This window comes from Labeo rohita, chromosome 7 (genome assembly GCF_022985175.1).
Source record: "Labeo rohita strain BAU-BD-2019 chromosome 7, IGBB_LRoh.1.0, whole genome shotgun sequence".
NCBI lineage: Eukaryota > Metazoa > Chordata > Actinopteri > Cypriniformes > Cyprinidae > Labeo > Labeo rohita.
The window spans coordinates 38,688,631-38,707,925 of NC_066875.1; the positions used below are offsets into that span (position 1 = coordinate 38,688,631).

The 19,295-nt window shown below is 38.6% G+C and overlaps 1 protein-coding gene across 1 annotated transcript in view; it reads left to right on the top strand.

The window, feature by feature from the left end:
• chd3 (chromodomain helicase DNA binding protein 3) overlaps nucleotides 1–19,295 on the top strand; it is a 57,747-nt gene that overhangs the window by 12,529 nt on the left and 25,923 nt on the right. The window contains 15 exon segments of the mRNA XM_051113800.1: nucleotides 1,352–1,555; nucleotides 1,639–1,856; nucleotides 1,935–2,066; nucleotides 2,192–2,282; nucleotides 4,343–4,534; nucleotides 4,666–4,866; nucleotides 5,096–5,233; nucleotides 6,974–7,095; nucleotides 7,312–7,485; nucleotides 7,650–7,791; nucleotides 8,038–8,169; nucleotides 8,530–8,647; nucleotides 15,792–15,916; nucleotides 17,027–17,258; nucleotides 17,412–17,578. Of these exon segments, the coding sequence (XP_050969757.1) occupies nucleotides 1,352–1,555; nucleotides 1,639–1,856; nucleotides 1,935–2,066; nucleotides 2,192–2,282; nucleotides 4,343–4,534; nucleotides 4,666–4,866; nucleotides 5,096–5,233; nucleotides 6,974–7,095; nucleotides 7,312–7,485; nucleotides 7,650–7,791; nucleotides 8,038–8,169; nucleotides 8,530–8,647; nucleotides 15,792–15,916; nucleotides 17,027–17,258; nucleotides 17,412–17,578 (2,388 nt within the window).

Below are 19,295 nucleotides of genomic sequence, written 5' to 3' on the forward strand. Positions count from 1 at the left end.
GAGAAATGTGATGTTTGAAGAAAAGAAAGAAATTCAAGGTAAATATCACTTGTGAACATAATATTATTTTCAGTCAAGCTGAAATTGTGTTAAATTATGCAAAAATGTGTGAAAATATTTTATTGTGGGTATTTAGAATACATTGAGTGCTAGTGATAAAATTAGCCTTAACATGGCAAAGATGTTTTTTTATTTAAAATTAGAATATATATATATATATATATATATCTATATATATATATATAGATATATATATATATATTAAATGATATTTTAAATAATTTTTTTTAAAAGAAGTTGATACTTTAATTCAGGGGTGCTCAACCCTGGTCCTGGAGATCGACTTTGCTGCAGAGTTCAGTTCCAACCCTGACCAAACACACCAAAACCAGCTAATTAGGATCTCAAGGAGCACTTGATAATTACAGACAGGTGTGTTTGATTAGGGTTGGAACTAAACTCTGCAGGAAAGTCAATCTCCATGAACAGGGTTGGACACCCCTGCTTTAATTCAACAAGGCACATAAATTAATCAAAAAATACTTTTTTTTACGTACATTGTTTCCCAAAAAAGTTCTGTTTCTGTTCTGAAAAAAACTTCTGAAAAAGGTATTACAGTTTTCACAGAATATTAAGCAACACAACTGTTTTCAACATTATATATAATAATAGTAGGACGTGTTTTTAACACCAAATCAGCATATTAAAATGATTTCTGAAGAATCATGTGTAGGGGTCGACCTATTGGCCTGGCCGATTATCGGCACCCATTTCAAGCATTTTTATGGTTATTGATATTGTTCACTTTCAAAACCAATTTGCCAATAAAATAATTTAAAAGCATTTAAAGAAAGTTTTTGTCAGAGCCCTTGTTATATTTTTACACGACATGTTATATTGGTTCAAAATATCGGTTATCGGTCTACTTGATCTGTAATAATCAATACTGGCACCAGCCCTGAAAAACACATATCGGTCGACCCCTAATCATGTGATGCTGAAGACTGAAATAATGGCTGCTGAAAATTCAGCTTTGCATCACAGGAATAAATTGCATTAGTATATATAGCTAGCATTTCATGTGTTGTTAATATACACAGTAAAATAATAAATAAAGTTTATAAAGAGAAGGGTTGATTTGAGGTGAGCACAGTTAAAGTTAGGGTTGATTTTGGTTTGGTGTAAAATCATTGTGGTTGGATTTAGCTTGAGAGATTGTTTTGAGGGGACTAAGTAATTTATGAGGTTACTTTAGGTTAATTAGTTTAATTTTGTAATTAATACATTACAAATTCATCAATGATCCGTCTAGTGGAAATGTTTATGATGTGCAACTTCTGTTGTCTTTCAGTGTCCACCAATCAAAGGGCGAGTGCAAAAAATTCTGCACTGGCGATGGGGTGATCCCCCACCCCCTGTTCCTGTCCCTCCACCCCCAGACGCACCCCCTGATGCACCGCCCCCTCCGCCTATGAAGGGCCGTCCAGAGAGAGAGTTCTTTGTGAAGCTAGCAGCACAGTCCTACTGGCACTGCACCTGGATCACAGAGCTACAGGTGCGAGAGTAAGACAGTGTGAGACAGACTTAGCTGTTACGGGATGTACAGACTTTTCCCTTATCATATCTGTCTTTCCTCAGCTCGAGATCTTCCACTCCGTGATGTTCCGGAACTATCAAAGGAAAACGGACATGGACGAGCCGCCCAGTCTGGACTATGGCTCTGGGGGAGAGGAGGATTCTGGGAAGAGTGAGAAGCGGAGGGCCAAAGACCCTCAATATGCCATTCTGGAGGAGAAGTACTACCGATATGGCATCAAACCTGAGTGGATGATGGTGCACAGGATAATCAATCACAGGTGTGTGTTTTTTGTGCTAATGTAGTAATTTGTACTGTCAGAATATTACATTTTATGTGTTTGTGTGTTTGCGCACAGCATGGATAAGAAGGGCAACTACCACTACCTGGTTAAATGGAGAGATCTGACCTATGACCAGTGCACCTGGGAGAGAGATGAGCTGGACATCCCCGAGTTCGGTGGGCACAAAGCGGCGTACTGGAGACACAGGTGCAGTTATACATAGATGTTTCAGAAAACTGTCACAAGGGTTTGATTTCTCACAGAATCTTTGTTTTCTAGAAGTATATATTGGATAATGGAATAAGCGGTGTTTTGTTCTTTTTTTCTCACAGGGAAGAAGTGATGAAGGAAGACCCAGAAAAGCCAAGGAAGATGAGGAGGAGAGAGGAGAATGATGATGCTCCAAGCACACCTGTTAATGATGTTAGTGTCACATGTGTTTTTTATTCCAGTGGTTCTGAAATAATATATTTAAAGGGATATATTTAAAGTTCACCCAAAAAAATTAAATTCTGTTATTAATTACTCACCCTCATGTTGTTCCAAACCTGGAAGACCTTCGTTTATCATCAGAAAACAAATTAAGATATTTTTGATGAAATCCAAGAGCTTTCTGACCCTGCATAGACTGCAGTTCAACTGAAATGTTCCACATTGATGACAATGACAGAATGATGACAGAATAATGACAGAATTTTCATTTTTGGGTGAACTATCCCTTTAAGGCCAAGTAGCATTTTAACTAAAATCTGTGGTTAAGACAAACAAGTACAGTCTTGTCAGAATAGTGTTCCCCTAATTTTTTAGCAGATTGTCATCTCTTTAAGCATAATGTGTAATGTTATTTTTAAAATAATATTGGTAATATTCTGTTGTTAGAATAAATCACACTGCTGCTAGACCAGTGTTTTTTCAACCAGGGTAATTCATGATGACTTGATGTTTAGTTTGGTGAATTATTATTAATATTTAAATTAATATTTATATATTATTAAATAAAAGTAATATTAATTAATTACTAGTTTATTAATACTTTAACTCTAAATTAAAATGCTCATAAAACTAATCAAATCATGATTTGAACAGTATCGTATTTATTTTTCCCCTTTAACAACTATTGCTTTTATTGAAGAACGGAGTTTTCAAAACGTATGGAATTACAAAATTGTGGTTAATGCATTTAATATATCAGGACTGTTAAAAAAAATTAAAACAAGCATTTTTTTTCATAATTACAGCAGAAATACTAGAAGTATCTTATACAGTATGAGAGATGGGAGGACTGTGAATCAGAAAGGTTCTTGGCACTTTTGCAGGAAAAAAGAAGCATCTAAAAAACATAACAAAATGATCATATTTAGAAAGAACTGCTGTCACAATGTAGCACAGTAATATGCAAATTCTGCAGTTCAATTCAAACTTGCCCTCTTAAAAATGAGCATCTAGATGCTTACATAATTTGAGGCCAAACATAACAATAACTCACCTTTTGTTGATCGCTTCAGTTGTCTGCTTCTTTCTTTTTAGTGAGCAATAAAATTGTGTCATGCAGTGCTGTGTCTGCGTACAGACAATGCTCAGCATTTTAAATATTCACGTCCTGTATTGCAGAAAAATGTAGGCTATTCATTACAGCCTTAGACACAAAGCTATATTAAAATCATAAATAGACTGGGGAAAATTTTTAAATGGAAAAAACTGTGGATGTTATTTTTCATGTTAAAACAGGGGTGGCCAATCCCACTCCTGGAGGGTTGGCATCCAACACACCTGCCTAAAAGTTTACAGTAAACCAGTAAAGATTTTGATTAGCTGGTTTGGTTGTGTTTGATTAGAGTTGGAGGTAACTCTGCAGGATGCGGTCCTTCCAGGAGCAGGACCAGGCACACCTGTTTTAAAACTATTGATTAGTGTAGCGTACCACAGTATGAGAACCACTCTTTTATGCTGTTGATTCACTATATGTGATCCTGAACCACAAAACCAGTCATAAAATGTCAGAAAATGAGATTTATAAATAACAATAGGACAATATTTGGCCGAGACACAACTATTTGAAAATCTGAAATCTGAGGGTGCATAAAAATCAAAATATTGAAAAAATCACCTTTAAAGTTGTCCAAATGAAGTTCTTAGCAATGCATACTAATCAAAAATTAAGTTTTGATATATTTATGGTAGTAAATTTACAAAATATTTACTTAATATCCTAATGATTTTTGGCATAAAAATTTAAACATCAGTAATTTTGACCCAAACAAATATACCTGTGCTTACAACTGGTTTTGTGGTCCAGGGTCACATATTTGTTTTCTTACACATTCTACCTGTCAACAGCCCTATTTTAACTTTCTCTGATGTTATATTTTGTCACATCTGCTTTCTAGCACAAAGTCCTAAGTGCGTTCAAGCTTCCAGAGGATGTAGGACCACCGTCTCTCTGTCTTTTCTCATCAGTTCTCTACCCATCTTTTTTCTTTCAGCCTACAATCAAGTATGAGGAGCAGCCAGACTTTGTGACAGAGACAGGAGGGACGCTGCACCTCTATCAGCTGGAAGGGCTGAACTGGCTGCGGTTCTCCTGGGCGCAGGGAACAGACACCATCCTGGCTGATGAAATGGGCTTGGGCAAGACCATCCAGACTATTGTTTTTCTCTACTCACTCTTTAAAGAGGTCTGTGAGGGTCAGGTTATAAAATTGTATGTTAAATGACAAGTCATTTTTTTGAACTTCACATTATATTTCTATCTCCCATCCTGTTGCTCTCTGTGCATCCTTCCATATCTCTCTGTCCATTTCTTTAGGGACACACTAAAGGGCCATTCCTGGTGAGCGCTCCGCTGTCCACAATCATTAACTGGGAGAGGGAGTTTGAGATGTGGGCTCCTGACTTCTACGTTGTCACTTACACCGGAGACAAGGACAGCCGGGCCATCATCCGTGAGAATGAGTTCACCTTTGACGACACGGCGGTGAAGGGAGGAAAGAAAGCCTTCAAATTACGGGTAAGAAGGAGAGGAGATGAACGCTGGAGGGGAAGGAATGACTACTGATTGGAGAGGTGAAATGCAAAGATGGACAGTGTGAGAAGGAAAATGAAGAGAAGTAAAATAAAAAAATGGCAGAAGGAGAGCCATAGTATGAGTGAAGAGGGGAAGGATGTCATTTGGTGCTGTAGGAATGTGTTATTTTACTCTAACTGTTGTTTTCATTTTCTACACATCATCCCTCCAGAGAGAAGCGCCCATTAAGTTCCACGTGTTGTTGACCTCCTATGAGCTTGTGACCATAGACCAGAATGTTCTCAAGTCCATTGACTGGGCATGTCTTGTTGTGGATGAAGCCCACCGGCTCAAAAACAACCAGTCCAAGGTATACTGACTTAGTTGGGTGTTCCTGTTTTTTGTCCAAGTTTTGTTTGGTTTGAGAGAGTGTGTTTGCATGATTCATCCTAATTTAATGCCGCACAGGAAATTACATCTTGGGCAACACAGTAGATTGAGGATGACAGAAATAAACCAGCACTTTTTATAAACCACCATAATAAAGCCATTGCACATTTTCAGTTAAGAAATTCACAGAGGGGACCAAAATATAGATGAATGTGTCTAATACAATGATTTTTTTGTACTTAGACTCTCTTGTATGTAATGTGTCTGCAGGAAACTGAAGACACAAATTATATATATAGACGTATACATTTAGTCCACAAGAGAAAATAATAGCTGAATTTATAAAAATTACCCCATTCAAAAGTTTACATACGCTTGATTCTTAATACTGTGTTGTTACCTGAATCATCCACAGCTATGTGTTTTTTTTTATTTTGTTTAGTCATAGTTGTTCATGAGGTCCTTATTTGTCCTGAAGAGTTAAATGTTGTTCAGAAAAATCCATCAGGTCCCTTCTTTGGTTTTTCAGCCTTTTTATGTATTCGAACCCTTTATAACAATGACTGTATGATTTTGAGATCCATCTTTTCACACTGAGGACAACTAAGGGACTCATATGCAACTATTACAGAAGGTTCAAACGCTCATTGATGCTCCAGAAGGAAACACAATGCATTAAGAGCCAGGGTTTAAAACTTTTGATGAGTTTTTCAAACAGAATGAAGATGTGTACATTATTTTTTTATTTTGCCTAAAGATCTTTTTTTATTATTTAGTAAATGCCCTTCAAAAGCTATAGAAGATGCTTACATGTTTCCCAGAAGACAAAATAAGTTCAATTTACCCTGATCTTCAAATTCAAAAGTTTTCACCCCCGGCTCTTAATGCATCGTGTTTCCTTCTGAAGCATCAGTGAGTGTTTGAACTTTCTGTAATAGTTGCATATGAATCCCTCAGTTGTCCTCAGTGTGAAAAAACTGATCTCAAAAGTAATTGTTGTAAAGGGTTTAAATACACAAAAATGCTGAAAAACCAAAGAATGTGTGGGGCCTGAAGGATTTTTCTGAAGAACAACAGGCAATTTAACTGTTCACAAGACAAACAAGGGACTCATGAACAACTATCACTAAACAACAACAAAAAAACAGCTGTGGATCATTCAGTTAACAACGCAGTATTAAGAATCAAGTGTATGTAAACTTTTAACGGGGTCATTTTTATAAAATAAATTAAAACTATTAAATAAAACTATTATTTTCTCTTGTGGACTAAATGTAAACATCTTTTATGTGAAATATCTTATTCAGGTCAGTACTAAAAAAACAATAACATGCATGCATGATCCCTCTTATTTTGGTAAAATAATTAACATTTTGCAAGGTGTATGTAAACTTTTGACCTGTATTTTGATGACTCCAGTCTTCAGTGTCACATAATCTTTTGTAAAAACCGTGATACATAATGAGTCTTTGCTTAAAACCAATACTAATTACTTAAAAAAATCTTTCTGACCCCAAACTTTTCATAACTATTTTTTACTCCTATTTGTACACATTTTGCAAAAAGATATAAAATTGTGTGTAAAAGTTTGTGTATAAAAGAAGTGCTGCTCATTATGGTTTCATACTCGGTCTATAGTAAACACCTTGTATGTTTCCAATTAAGTAAAATACAGATGTATGTGTTTTATTAACTGAAGACAGTTGTTGTGCTGTGTTAGTTCTTCAGGAGACTCAACGACTACAAGATAGACCATAAGCTGCTGCTAACAGGAACTCCACTCCAGAACAACCTGGAAGAACTTTTCCACCTTCTCAACTTCCTGACGCCTAACCGCTTCAAGTATGCACATATGCATAAAAGCACATTTATATGCTCAAACAAACTATAAAAATGTCCCCAAGAGTATTTGGATGTAATATGTTACACAATGCAATGATGTACATTTTTAGTGTGGCTGAAGTCTCCTTTTTGAGGCCACTGTATGTACACATCAACACAAACATGTTTTAAAACTTTAAAATAGCTCGACTACATTGCTTTATTTCTATCCATCAGTAATCTAGAGGGTTTTCTAGAGGAGTTTGCAGACATCTCTAAAGAGGACCAGATTAAGAAACTGCACGACCTGCTCGGCCCACACATGCTCCGGAGACTCAAAGCTGATGTGTTTAAGAACATGCCGGCCAAAACTGAGCTGATCGTCCGAGTGGAGCTTAGCCCCATGCAGAAGTAAGTACAACAGCATTGATTTTTTATAAACAAAATGTGTTGTATTTATTATCTCATGATAATCAGCAATAGGAAGCAATAAAAATATTTAATTTGTTTAAATAAATTTCTATGTGTGCTTGACTTTTTTCATATGTTTTTGTGTGCACACTGTGTATAAACAGAAAATACTACAAGTTCATTCTGACGCGTAATTTCGAGGCGCTGAATTCTAAAGGAGGAGGGAACCAAGTGTCTCTGCTCAACATTATGATGGACCTAAAAAAGTGCTGCAACCACCCCTACCTCTTCCCCGTCGCTTCTGCCGTAAGAAAACACACTGTATTTCTGACAGCAACAAAAAACACTTAATTAGGATGGGGTTTCACTCTTTTTGGTCCTAACTTATGTAGTGTAAAATACTGCCATCTGCTGTCAGAAAATTGTATTCAAATGCCAGAATATTTAAGATAATATTTAGTATGTTTAAAATAATAGTAAATAGTTGTGTTTAGTGTTTGACAGGTTACTTTGTTGTGCACAAGTATCATAGGCTGTCTTGTTGTGTTACAGGAAGCTCCTAAAACACCAAGTGGAGCATATGAAGGAGCAGGTCTCACTAAGGCTTCTGGGAAACTCATGCTGCTGCAGAAAATGCTCAGAAAACTGAAAGAGCAAGGCCACAGAGTGCTAGTGTTCTCTCAGGTACAAACATACATGTAAATACTTTCACTCAGCCTGTATTTTGCACATAAGAACCTGTACTGTATTTGCTATTAAAATTGTGGTTGTTTAGTGCCCCCAGGTGGTGCACAGCACAACTTTTGAAATGAGAAAATATTACATAAATATATAGGGTTTACCCTATTTTATTTTCTACTTTGTGCTTTTGTTCAAATTTAATAGTTTGTGTTTCTAATCAGTGCAGTCTAATGTGCAGCTCATGGCAGGCTAGGTGGAACTTTGTTGGTCTGTTTTAATCAGATGTGGTACTTTGCATTCATTTTGATTTTATCATGACTTACTAGATCTTATTTGTGCTTACACACTCTGTTTCCCCATCAGATGACCAAGATGCTGGATTTGCTGGAGGATTTCCTGGATTATGAGGGTTATAAATATGAGCGGATTGATGGAGGCATCACTGGAGCTCTCCGACAGGAAGCCATTGACAGATTTAATGGTGAGAGCAGCTAGAGAATTCTAGGTGATATATGACACGAAAAAACTATATTTCAACATTAAACATTTTTCAAAAAATGGTGACTAGAGATAACATGTTATTTCCTCCCTACTCTGTTCACTTGTAAGAAGGTTTCTCCAGGTTAAAAAGGAGGTTAGTGTATGTGCCGGTTCAAAGGTGAGCGTGCGGTGTAAAGGGGGCAGAGTTGTGTTGGAACGGAGTTGAGGTGTGTTGCTGATGGGGGAGACGACAAGATGTAGGAAATAAAGTGTGCTAACTGTGTAACGTAAACGTTGTGTTTAATTGAGTTAACATGTTAGCAGAGGATGGTTGAAGAATGCCAGCTAGTTATAAAGTTCTGCCGAAGTTTGCTGAAACCAGGCCATACAAGTGTTGAAAAAAAGAAAGTTAATATCTGGACGTGGGTTACCGAGCTCGACACAAAGAAGCAAGCCCTCGCTGTCGCCTTGGGGCTTGTTTTTGCCCCCATTTTTCTTGAGCTGAACTCAAAGATCTAAGACTTTTTCTATGTACACAAAAGGCCTATTTTTCTTAAATATTGTTCACAAATCTGTCTAATTCTGTGTTAGTGAGCACTTTTCCTTTGCCGAGATAATCCATCCACCTCACAGGTGTGGCATATCAAGATGCTGATTAGACAGCATGATTATTGCACAGGTGTGCCTTAGGCTGGCCACAATAAAAGGCCACTCTAAAATGTGCAGTTTTACTGTATTGGGGGGGGTCCGAGGGGTTCTGAAAATCGGTCAGTATCTGGTGTGACTACCATTTGCCGCACACAGTGCAACACATCTCCTGTGCATAGAGTTAATCAGGTTGTTGATTGTGGCCTGTGGAATGTTGGTCCACTCCTCTTCAATGGCTGTGCGAAGTTGCTGGATATTGACAGGAACTGGCACATGCTGCCGTATTTGCCGATCCAGAGCATCCCAAACATGCTCAATGGGTGACATGTCCAGTGAGTATGCTGGCCTTGCAAGAACTAGGATGTTTTCAGCTTCCAGGAATTGTGTAGAGATCCTTGCAACATGGGGCCGTGCATTATCATGCTGCAACATGAGGTGATGGTCGTGGATGAATGGCACAACAATGGGCCTCAGGATCTTGTCACAGTATCTCTGTGCATTCAACATACCATCAATAAAATGCACCTGTGTTCGCTGTCCAAAACATATGAATGCCCATACCATAACCCCACCGCCACCATGGGCCACTCGATCCACAATGTTGACATCGGCAAACCGCTCACCCACACAACGCCATACACGCTGTCTGCCATCTGCCCTGTACAGTAAAAACCGGGATTCATCCATGAAGAGCACACCTCTCTAAGGTGCCGGACGCCATCAAACGTCGGTTATGACTGGTATAAGTTGGTTGCAGTCAGGTCGAGACCCCAATGAGGACGACGAGCATGCAGATGAGCTTACCTAAGACGGTTTCTGACAGTTTGTGCAGAAATTCTTTGGTTATGCTTCCTGACGCTGTGCTGGCTTTTAAGCTATTGGACACGGCTTGCCACGATTAAAAAACAGACAGCTAGCACTGACGGCCTGCACAGAGTTGACGTTTTCGTCTATGAAATCAGCTCTGAAACGGATTTTCAGAGGAAAACGGAATTCAAGTGAACCAGGGCGTGGCATTTTTCACCGCACAAAGATCACAAGGAGGAGGAGAACAGAACGCTGCAAAGTGGGCAACCAGAGCAGCCATGACCAGGGACTAATCCACTGGATAAATACGGTAAGAGATCCCAGATGTGCTATTTGCCAGTGCACATTTCATTAGGCTAAAGACTGTCCACACTTAATGCTCAATTGAAACAGAAGTTGTCAAGGTTGACATCCCACTCCTGCTGAGTAAGACGTCACTGAAGAAAGCAGGGACAATTTTGGACATGGAAAAGGACAGTGCAGTGATGTTCAAACAGTCCATTCCTCTTGAATTTACTAGTTCTGGACATTACTGTGTCGATATCAGAGACAAAGACACTAAAAAAGATCAAACTGAAGAGGAAGTTGTAACAGTGACAGACGATATGTCTCCAGATGAGAAACACAAAATCCTTCTGAAGCTCCATAAGCAGTTTGGTCACGCGTCGGCAGACAGGCTAGACAGGCTACAGAGGCTCATTTACAGTTCAGGAAATAAGGACAAAGAATGCTTTAATATTCTACAACAAATAGTATATGACTGTGAAATATGCAAAGAAGTACAAACTAAAGTACAAAAGGACAAAGCTAAAGCCTGCTGTGGGGTTGCCCATGGCTTCGGAATATAACGAGACAGTGGCAGTGGATCTGCACGAGTTAGAACCAGGTTCATGGTATCTTCACATCAATGACCACTTTACACGTTTCAGCGCCGGAAACATTGTGAAAACAAAGAAGTCATCTGAAATTGTCAACTCTTTCATTCACACTTGGATAAGTGTCCATGGCACTCCCCAAAAGCTGTACAGTGATAATGGAGGGGAATTCAACAACAAAGAGATCAGAGACATGGCTGAAAACTTTAACATTTAAACAAGAACAACAGCTGAATACAGTCCCTGGAGCAACGGACTACTCGAGTGACATAACCAAACAGTCACCGAGATCATCCTGAAGGTCAAACGAGAAAATAGATGTGACTGGGACACTGCCCTTGACTGGGCCCTCATGGCTAAGAACAGTATGTTGAATGTGCATGGTTACAGTCCATACCAATTAGTGTTTGGACAGAATCCTAACCTTCCGTGTTAGTTGATAAATTGCCTGCTCTAGAAGGTACTACTGTGCTAAAGTAGGAGAACACATTTCTGCTTTATATGCTTCTAGGAAAGCATTCACAGAAGCAGAGTCTTCTGAGCAAATAAGAAGGGCACTACGTAGGCAGCTTAGGCCCACAGATGACATCTATGTGACTGGTGACAAGGTCTATTACAAAAGGATAGACTGTCCTCAGTGGAAGTGGCCAGTGGTAGTTATTGGTCAAGATGGAGCTGCTGTGTTTGTAAGACATAGGGGGACTCTTGTTAGAGTACATCAATCCAGGCTCTGTAAGACAAACACACAGGATCAGGAATCTCAAGATAAGCAAAATGAACAAGACAACAGCCCAAAAGTAAGTGAAAAAGGTAGCTTAAACAATGTAGCAGATCGTTCAGATAGTAAAGAAAACAAAGACAGTGACCAAGAAAACACCAGGGAGTTAAAGGAGAACTCCACTTCTAGAACAACAATTGTCAAATTATTTACTCACCCCCTTGTCATCCAAGATGTTCATGTCTTTCTGTCTTCAGTTGTGAAGAAATTATGGTTTTTGAGGAAAGTATTTCAGGATTTTTCTCTATATAATGGACTTCTTTGGTGCCCTGATTTTGAACTTCCAAAATGTAGTTTAAATCCAGTTTCAAAGGGCTCTAAACGATCCCAGCCGAGGAAAAAGTGTCACGATCACAGTGAAACGATCAGTCATTTTTTTTCGGGAAATACATTTTTTATACTTTTTAAGCACAAAAGCTTGTGTAGCACAGGCTCTGGGATGCGTGTTCACGATGCTACGAGAACAACCCATTACTGATTTGTAGCATCGTGGACGTGCATCCCAGAGCCTGTGCTACACAAGCTTTTGTGCCTAAAAAGTATAAAAAATTTTAGTTTTCGAAAAAAATTACAGATCGTTTCATTAGATAAGACCCTTCTTCCTCGGGCTGGGATCGTTTAGAGCCCTTTGAAGCTGCATTTAAACTACATTTTGGAAGTTCAAAATCGGGGCACCAATGAAGTCCATTATATGGTAATTGGAAAATGCTTTCCTCAAAAACCATAATTTCTTTACGACTGAATACAGAAAGACATAAACATCTTGGATGACGAGGGGGTGAGTAAATTATTTGTAAACTGTGTTCTGGAAGTGGAGTACTCCTTTAAATACAGAAGAAATGGTTCATCCTAGTATGACACAAACTGAAACAGATCATGATGTGTGTGTGGTAATCCTGTCTCTTCAGCTGGTGTAAAGCTAAAAACAGGACAGACTGTAACATTTATGAAACAGGACAGTGGTGGTCTGCAGAGAGCCAAGGTTTTAAGCAGAGCAGGCAAAGCCTCTGGAAAATATAAAAACTGGTTTAATCTGCAACATATTGAACAAGATAGCAGTGATGGGCAAAAAGAGTCATTGGATATGTCTTGTGTTGATTATCTTCACATTGAATCAACTGATAAAGAGTCTGATGTACTTACAACAAAAGACATTTCATTTAATGCAGCTAAACAAGATGAAATAGTCAATTGATACAAAAACAATGTTTTTGGAGAAGTTGATGATGCAGGTCAAAAGTGTGTCTCTACCAGATGGGTCTGTAGTCTCAAAGAAACTCAGAATGGCATTGTGCCTAAAGCACGATTTGTAGCCAGAGGTTTTGAAGAGCTTAATATTCACGAGCTGCAGAAAGATTCCCCAACCTGTGCTTCTGACTCTCTTAGGCTATTATTAGCTGTAATCTGTCAAAATAAGTGGCAAGTCCATTCTATGGACATCAAATCTGCTTTCTTGCGGGGCATGCAGTTGTCCAGTGAATTTATGTCCTGCTATGTGGGAATGGACTTTGTTACTGTTAACGGTGTAGTTCATGTACATCAGCATAGTTACACTGAAAACCTACAGCCTATTTGGCTGCAAGCAGCACGTGCAGTGCAGAGGGATGTTTCTATTAATGAGACTGAAAAAGAGCAGGTTATGTCAAAAATAGGACAAATACTATGGGTTGCAAAACAAACCAGACCAGACATTATGTTTAATGTATGCAGTCTAGCATCAAATATAAGGTATGCTACAGTCCAGTCTACTCACGAGACAAATTAGGTCATTAGAAAGCTTAAATCTGAAAAGGTGACTCTCAGGTTTCAACATTTGGGAACAGTGATGCTCTAAACTTTGTCGTTTTCAGTGATGTGTCCCTTGGAAATCTCCCTGATGGGGGCACGCAAGGGGGAACATCGATTGGTCTCATGGGAGAAGGAGAAAATTTTCTCCTTTCTGTTGGCAATCCAAGAAAATTTAGACATGTGGTGAGGAGTACTCTGGCAGGGGAAACTCTAGCCCTGTCGGATGGAATAGATAATGCCATTTTTCTGACTACTCTCTTTTCTGAACTTACTACTGGAAATGCTGAGCTGAATACACTCCCGTTGATCTTTGTGACAGACAACCACCCTCTGTTTGATGCCCTTAAGTCAGCAAAACAGGTCTCTGAGAAACATCTTTGACTGGAAATAGGCAGCATAAAGAAGCTCATACAGAGTAAAAGAATCAAGAAGGTACTCTGGTCAGACACAAAAACTGAACTCGCTGACTGTCTTATAAAAAAAAGGAGCATCGGCCCTGATGTTATTGAAAGTACTCAGTGAAGGACTATGGTGCTATTGAAAGCACTTAGTTAAGGACTGGGGACTTAAGAAAAAAAAGAAACAGGAAAGGGTCATTTAAAAAAAAGACTCTATGGTAACTGTAATCTTTGTTTTGTGTGTTATTTTTTTTTGTATTTATACTTTGTTTTGTTTAAAGTATAGGGAGATTGTTAACATGTTATTTCCTCTTTACTCTGTTCACTTGTAAGAAGGTTTCTCCAGGTTAAAAATTAGGTTAGCGCATGCGCCGGTTCAAAGGTGAGCGCGCCGTTTGTTCATATTTTTCTCTCCATTTTGCCCTTACTTCCACACTAAGACGGTCAAGGAAGTCAAGGAAAGTCAAGTTTTTTGAAAATACTCTCCAATGTGGATAAATCTGAACACTGTTTTCGCGCTGTAGTGTGGACTGTGAAAACAGAGGCTTTTGAAAAAGATGATGCATCTTTAGTCATGTGACGCATGTTGTACTAATAGACATCTGTTTATACCACTAATTGTGCCTGTTATGTGTTATTCACTTTCACATTGTCGCTAAAAATATTTACTTTGTACACTCTTCATATGACAGTCCTGAAAGATGACAGAAAATGTACTCACAATTGCTGTCCTGCGGCAAAACATGAGGGCAGCTGCTTTTTAGATCAAACATGAGTGAGCGCGACATGGACGCGTCAGTGAATGATGAGATATTTCCGTAAATAAAATGATCCTGCCAGAAGAATTGCATGAAAACTTATGTTCTGTTCTGTCTGTATCATCTCAGCAAGCTTTTATGAGGTTTTACATTTTCTGACATTCCAATGTGGATGACAAACTTTTGGAAAACGCTTGAAAATGCGAATGTGGATGGAAAGTGTTTTAAAATGAAAACTCAGATTAATGTAGACGTAGCCTGAAATGTTTGAGAAGCCAGAGGTTTCATTTTAACTATTAAAATGTCATCACAAAGTCCTCTTTTCTCTCTCTCCTCTTTTGCCAGTCCAAATATTGATGATGAATGTGAATTTCAAAAGACAGTTTTTGTTTGTAAGACTCAATCCATTCTTGGAGTTGCTGAGTCAGTTGTTTTCAGATGTGGAGAAAAGTTAATGTCATATGCCAAATGCCTAATGTCTGATTCTGTAATGGCAGCTAATTTATTTTATTGTTGGGTAAGCAAAACTTGCAATTTACAAGGGCAAAATTACAGAGAACAGATATAGTTATATCGCTGTTTAAAGCATTTAGAAAGTCTGGGATCATCACTGGGATCAGATATATAAACATTTGAACAACAGTAGTGCTATAAATATATTTTTGTTTTGTATTGAGTATTTAGCTGTTTTGTGGTGTTGAGGTTGCCTTTTTTTTAATCAGTGAGATTTTAATCATTGTGTTATTTACTATGATATCTTAATGACATTTTACTGCTACTGCCAAAATGTATGAGCTAATCTTATATCACACTGAGTAATTTCATATAACTTTAAGGAATTTTCATGCAGTCGCACCCCTTTTAACACCAAGTTCTTCCTTATAGTGACTTGTTTGGAACACATCTTGCATGTTTATTCATCATGTGTATATAGTATCATCCTACTCACTGATAGCCACATAGATATATTTACATAATGGTATTTACAATTTGTGATAAACCATATTAACGGCTTAGCAAAATCTCTACTGGTTGACAGCCATTTTTTAACCACGTAATGACTAAATCAAATCTCTCTCTGTCTGTTTCGCAGCTCCTGGTGCATGTCAGTTTTGTTTTCTTCTCTCTACACGAGCGGGCGGTCTGGGAATCAACTTGGCCACCGCGGACACAGTCATCATCTTTGACTCTGACTGGAATCCTCACAATGACATTCAGGTAAGTATGAGTGTCTCATACAGTCATCACCAGCGTTCACTGATATTCACACTACTTGTTAAGGGTTTCTGTATCATGTGTCTGCCACCTAGTGGACAGTTTGTGTACAGACTTTTGAACCTTACGAAAGCATCTGTCAGGTTTCAAGGAGGGATAGTTCACCCAAAAATGAAAATTTGATGTTTGATCTGCTTACCCCCAGGGCATGCAAGATGTAAGCGAATTTATTTCTTCAGTAGAACACAAATTAAGATTTTTAACTCAAACCGTTAAATTCTGTCAGTCATGTAATGGCAGTCAATGGGAACCACTGGAGTCAAAAACATACACAGACAAAACCGAAGTAAACCCTGCGGCTCGTGGCGATAAAGTGAAGTATTAACACACAAGGCAATCGGTCTGTGCAAGAAACTGAACAGTATTTATATAATTTTTACCTCTGATCCACCGCAATGTCCACCTGTCCTGAGCGCGTTCACAACAGCCGGTGCGTGACGTGTCAACACGCTCTGGCATAGTAGACACATGCGGGGAAGCGACCTTGTCGCTTGTATAGTATAAGTCACCCACTGTTTACACGGTGCAGAGATTGTGGGTGTGACAGCTACTCAAAATGGTAATTACTTGTGCTTATCCTGATTGATTAAAAACTAGAAGATAACGTTTGCTTGCACAAACTCATCCGGGAGTGTTGGCTTTTCACCGACTCCCAACTTTTGTGAACACTCTCAGGACAGTTAGACATTGCAGTGGATCAGGGGTAAAAAATAATATAAATGTTGTTCAGTTTCTTGCACAGACCGATTGTTTTGTGTCTTAAGACCTCAATGTATCGTCACGAGCCGCAGGGTTTAATTTGGGTTTGTCTGTGCATGTTTTTTTGACTCTCAGAGCTGTGGATCCCATTGACTGCCATTATGTGACTGCAGCGGTTTGAGTTAAAAATCTTTGTTTGTGTTCTACTGAAGAAACAAAGTCACCTACATCTTGGATGCCCTGGGGGTAAGCAGATAAACATCGAATTTTCATTTTTGGGTGAACTATCCCCTTAACATATTTTAGCAAGTTCAGTGTAGCAGTTTCATGTTGAATCTTATCTCTTTCTCTCAGGCCTTCAGCCGAGCTCATCGGATTGGTCAGGCTAATAAAGTGATGATATATCGGTTCGTGACTCGGGCCTCGGTGGAGGAACGAATCACTCAGGTGGCCAAAAGAAAGATGATGCTCACACACCTGGTGGTGCGGCCTGGTCTGGGATCAAAAGCCGGATCCATGTCTAAACAAGAGCTGGATGACATCCTCAAGTTTGGCACTGAGGAGCTTTTTAAGGATGAGATTGAGGGTGGGATTGATGAGATAAATTGATTGCTTGTTTATAAATAACCTGGAAATCATTTGGTAATTTAGACAACTAAGGAACATCTTTAAATATAACGCATAGGGCATGATTGTGCCCAATAAAGAAGGTACTGAAGGTTGTTTCTTTTTTCAGCAGGGGACAATAAGGATGATGACAGCAGCGTCATTCACTACGACAATGCCGCCATCGAGCGTTTGCTAGACCGCAGCCAGGACGCCACAGATGACTCTGACATGCAGAACATGAACGAGTATCTGAGCTCCTTCAAGGTGGCCCAGTACACCGTCAGAGAAGATGACAAGGTGGGAGATGTTTTTGTGGAGTATCCAAGAGTGGGACTTTTAAGGAATGTGAAAGATTAACATTTATTCTGAAAAATTAGCTATAAGACATTTGAATTTAACATCTATCTGAAGTATGTACTGCTTACGTATATACAGTCATGTGAAAAAGTTAGGACACCCTATTGAATTCCATGGTTTTCTGTATTAGGACATAATAAAAAATTATCTGGTCCTTGGCAGGTCTTGAAATTTGGAAAATAAATCCTCAGATAAACATCATCACATGACATATCACACTGTGTCATTATTTATTTAACAAAAATAAAGCCAAGATGGAAAAGCCATGTGTGACAAAGTTAGGACACCCTATAATTCAACTGCCTGTAGATCCACTTTTAGCAGCAATAACTTGAAGCATTCATTTTCTGTGACTTTATCAGTCTCTCGCATTGTTCTGGAATTTGGACCACTCTTCTTTTCAGCGTTGTTCCAGTTTATTGAGGTTTGTGGGCATTTGCTTATGCACAGCTCTCACCACAGCATTTGAGTCAGGATGAGCTCTGGACTTGGACTGGGCTATTGCAACACCTTGATTCTTTTCTTTTTTAGCCATTCTGTTGTAGATTTGCTGGTGTGCTTGGGATCATTGTCCTGTTGCATGACCCAGTTTTGGCCCAACTTTAGATGTCGGACAGATGCCCTCGTATTTGACTCTAGAATACTTTGATATACAGAGGAGTTCATGGCCAACTCAATGACTGTGAGGTGCCCAGGTCCTGCGGCTACAAAACAAGCAAAAACTATCAGCCCTCCTCCAGCATGCTTGTCTTTTGGTATGAGGTGTTTGTGCTGATATTCTCTTTAGGTTTTAATAAACTTGGCACTGTGCATAATGGCCAAACATCTCCACTTCGGCGCGTCTGTTCAAAGGACATTATTCTAGAAGACTCTGTTTTGTTCAGATGCAACTTTGCAGACCTAAATTGTGCTGCAATGTTTTTTTTTTAGATAGAAGAGGCTTTCTTCTGCCAAGCCTTCCAAACATGCCATTTTTGTCCCATATTTTTCTAATGGTATTGTCATGAAGGCTCCAGACCAGCAAACTGCCAAAGTTTATGCTTTTATAGAGGCGCTCAGACTTGCTGATGATCAGTTAATCAAAGGTATTTAATTAGCAGTTGTTAACTGTTATTTACCCTCTTAATTCCAATGTTAACAGTAAGGGTGCCCTAACTTTTTCACACATGGCTTTTCCATTTTGGCTCCATTTTCGTTCAGTAAATAATGACACAGTGTAATTTGTCATGTGTTGTTTGTCATTTGTCATGGTATCGTGATAACAAAACTGTCTCAATAAAAACGCACAGAGAAAACAGACTTGATGAAGCCATATTGTGCCAAAGCATAATGGCCCAAAACACAACTTTAATGACCTTTTATGTTAGAATATTTAAAAAAAACTACACTTTTTGCCTAGAAGACCTATATCGTTTCATATCTTCATGATAATATTGAGACAGTTTTGTTATCACGATACCATGATATTGATAATATCGTTACGTCCCTATACACTACCATTCAAAAGTTTAGGGTCAGTATGTTATTTTTGTTTGTTTTTTTAAGAAATAGGTATTTTATTTAGCAAGGACGCTATTTATAATGTTGCAAAAGATTTCAAATTCAAATGAATTATTTTGAGCTTTATGCAAAATTATTCAGCACAACTGTTTTCAGC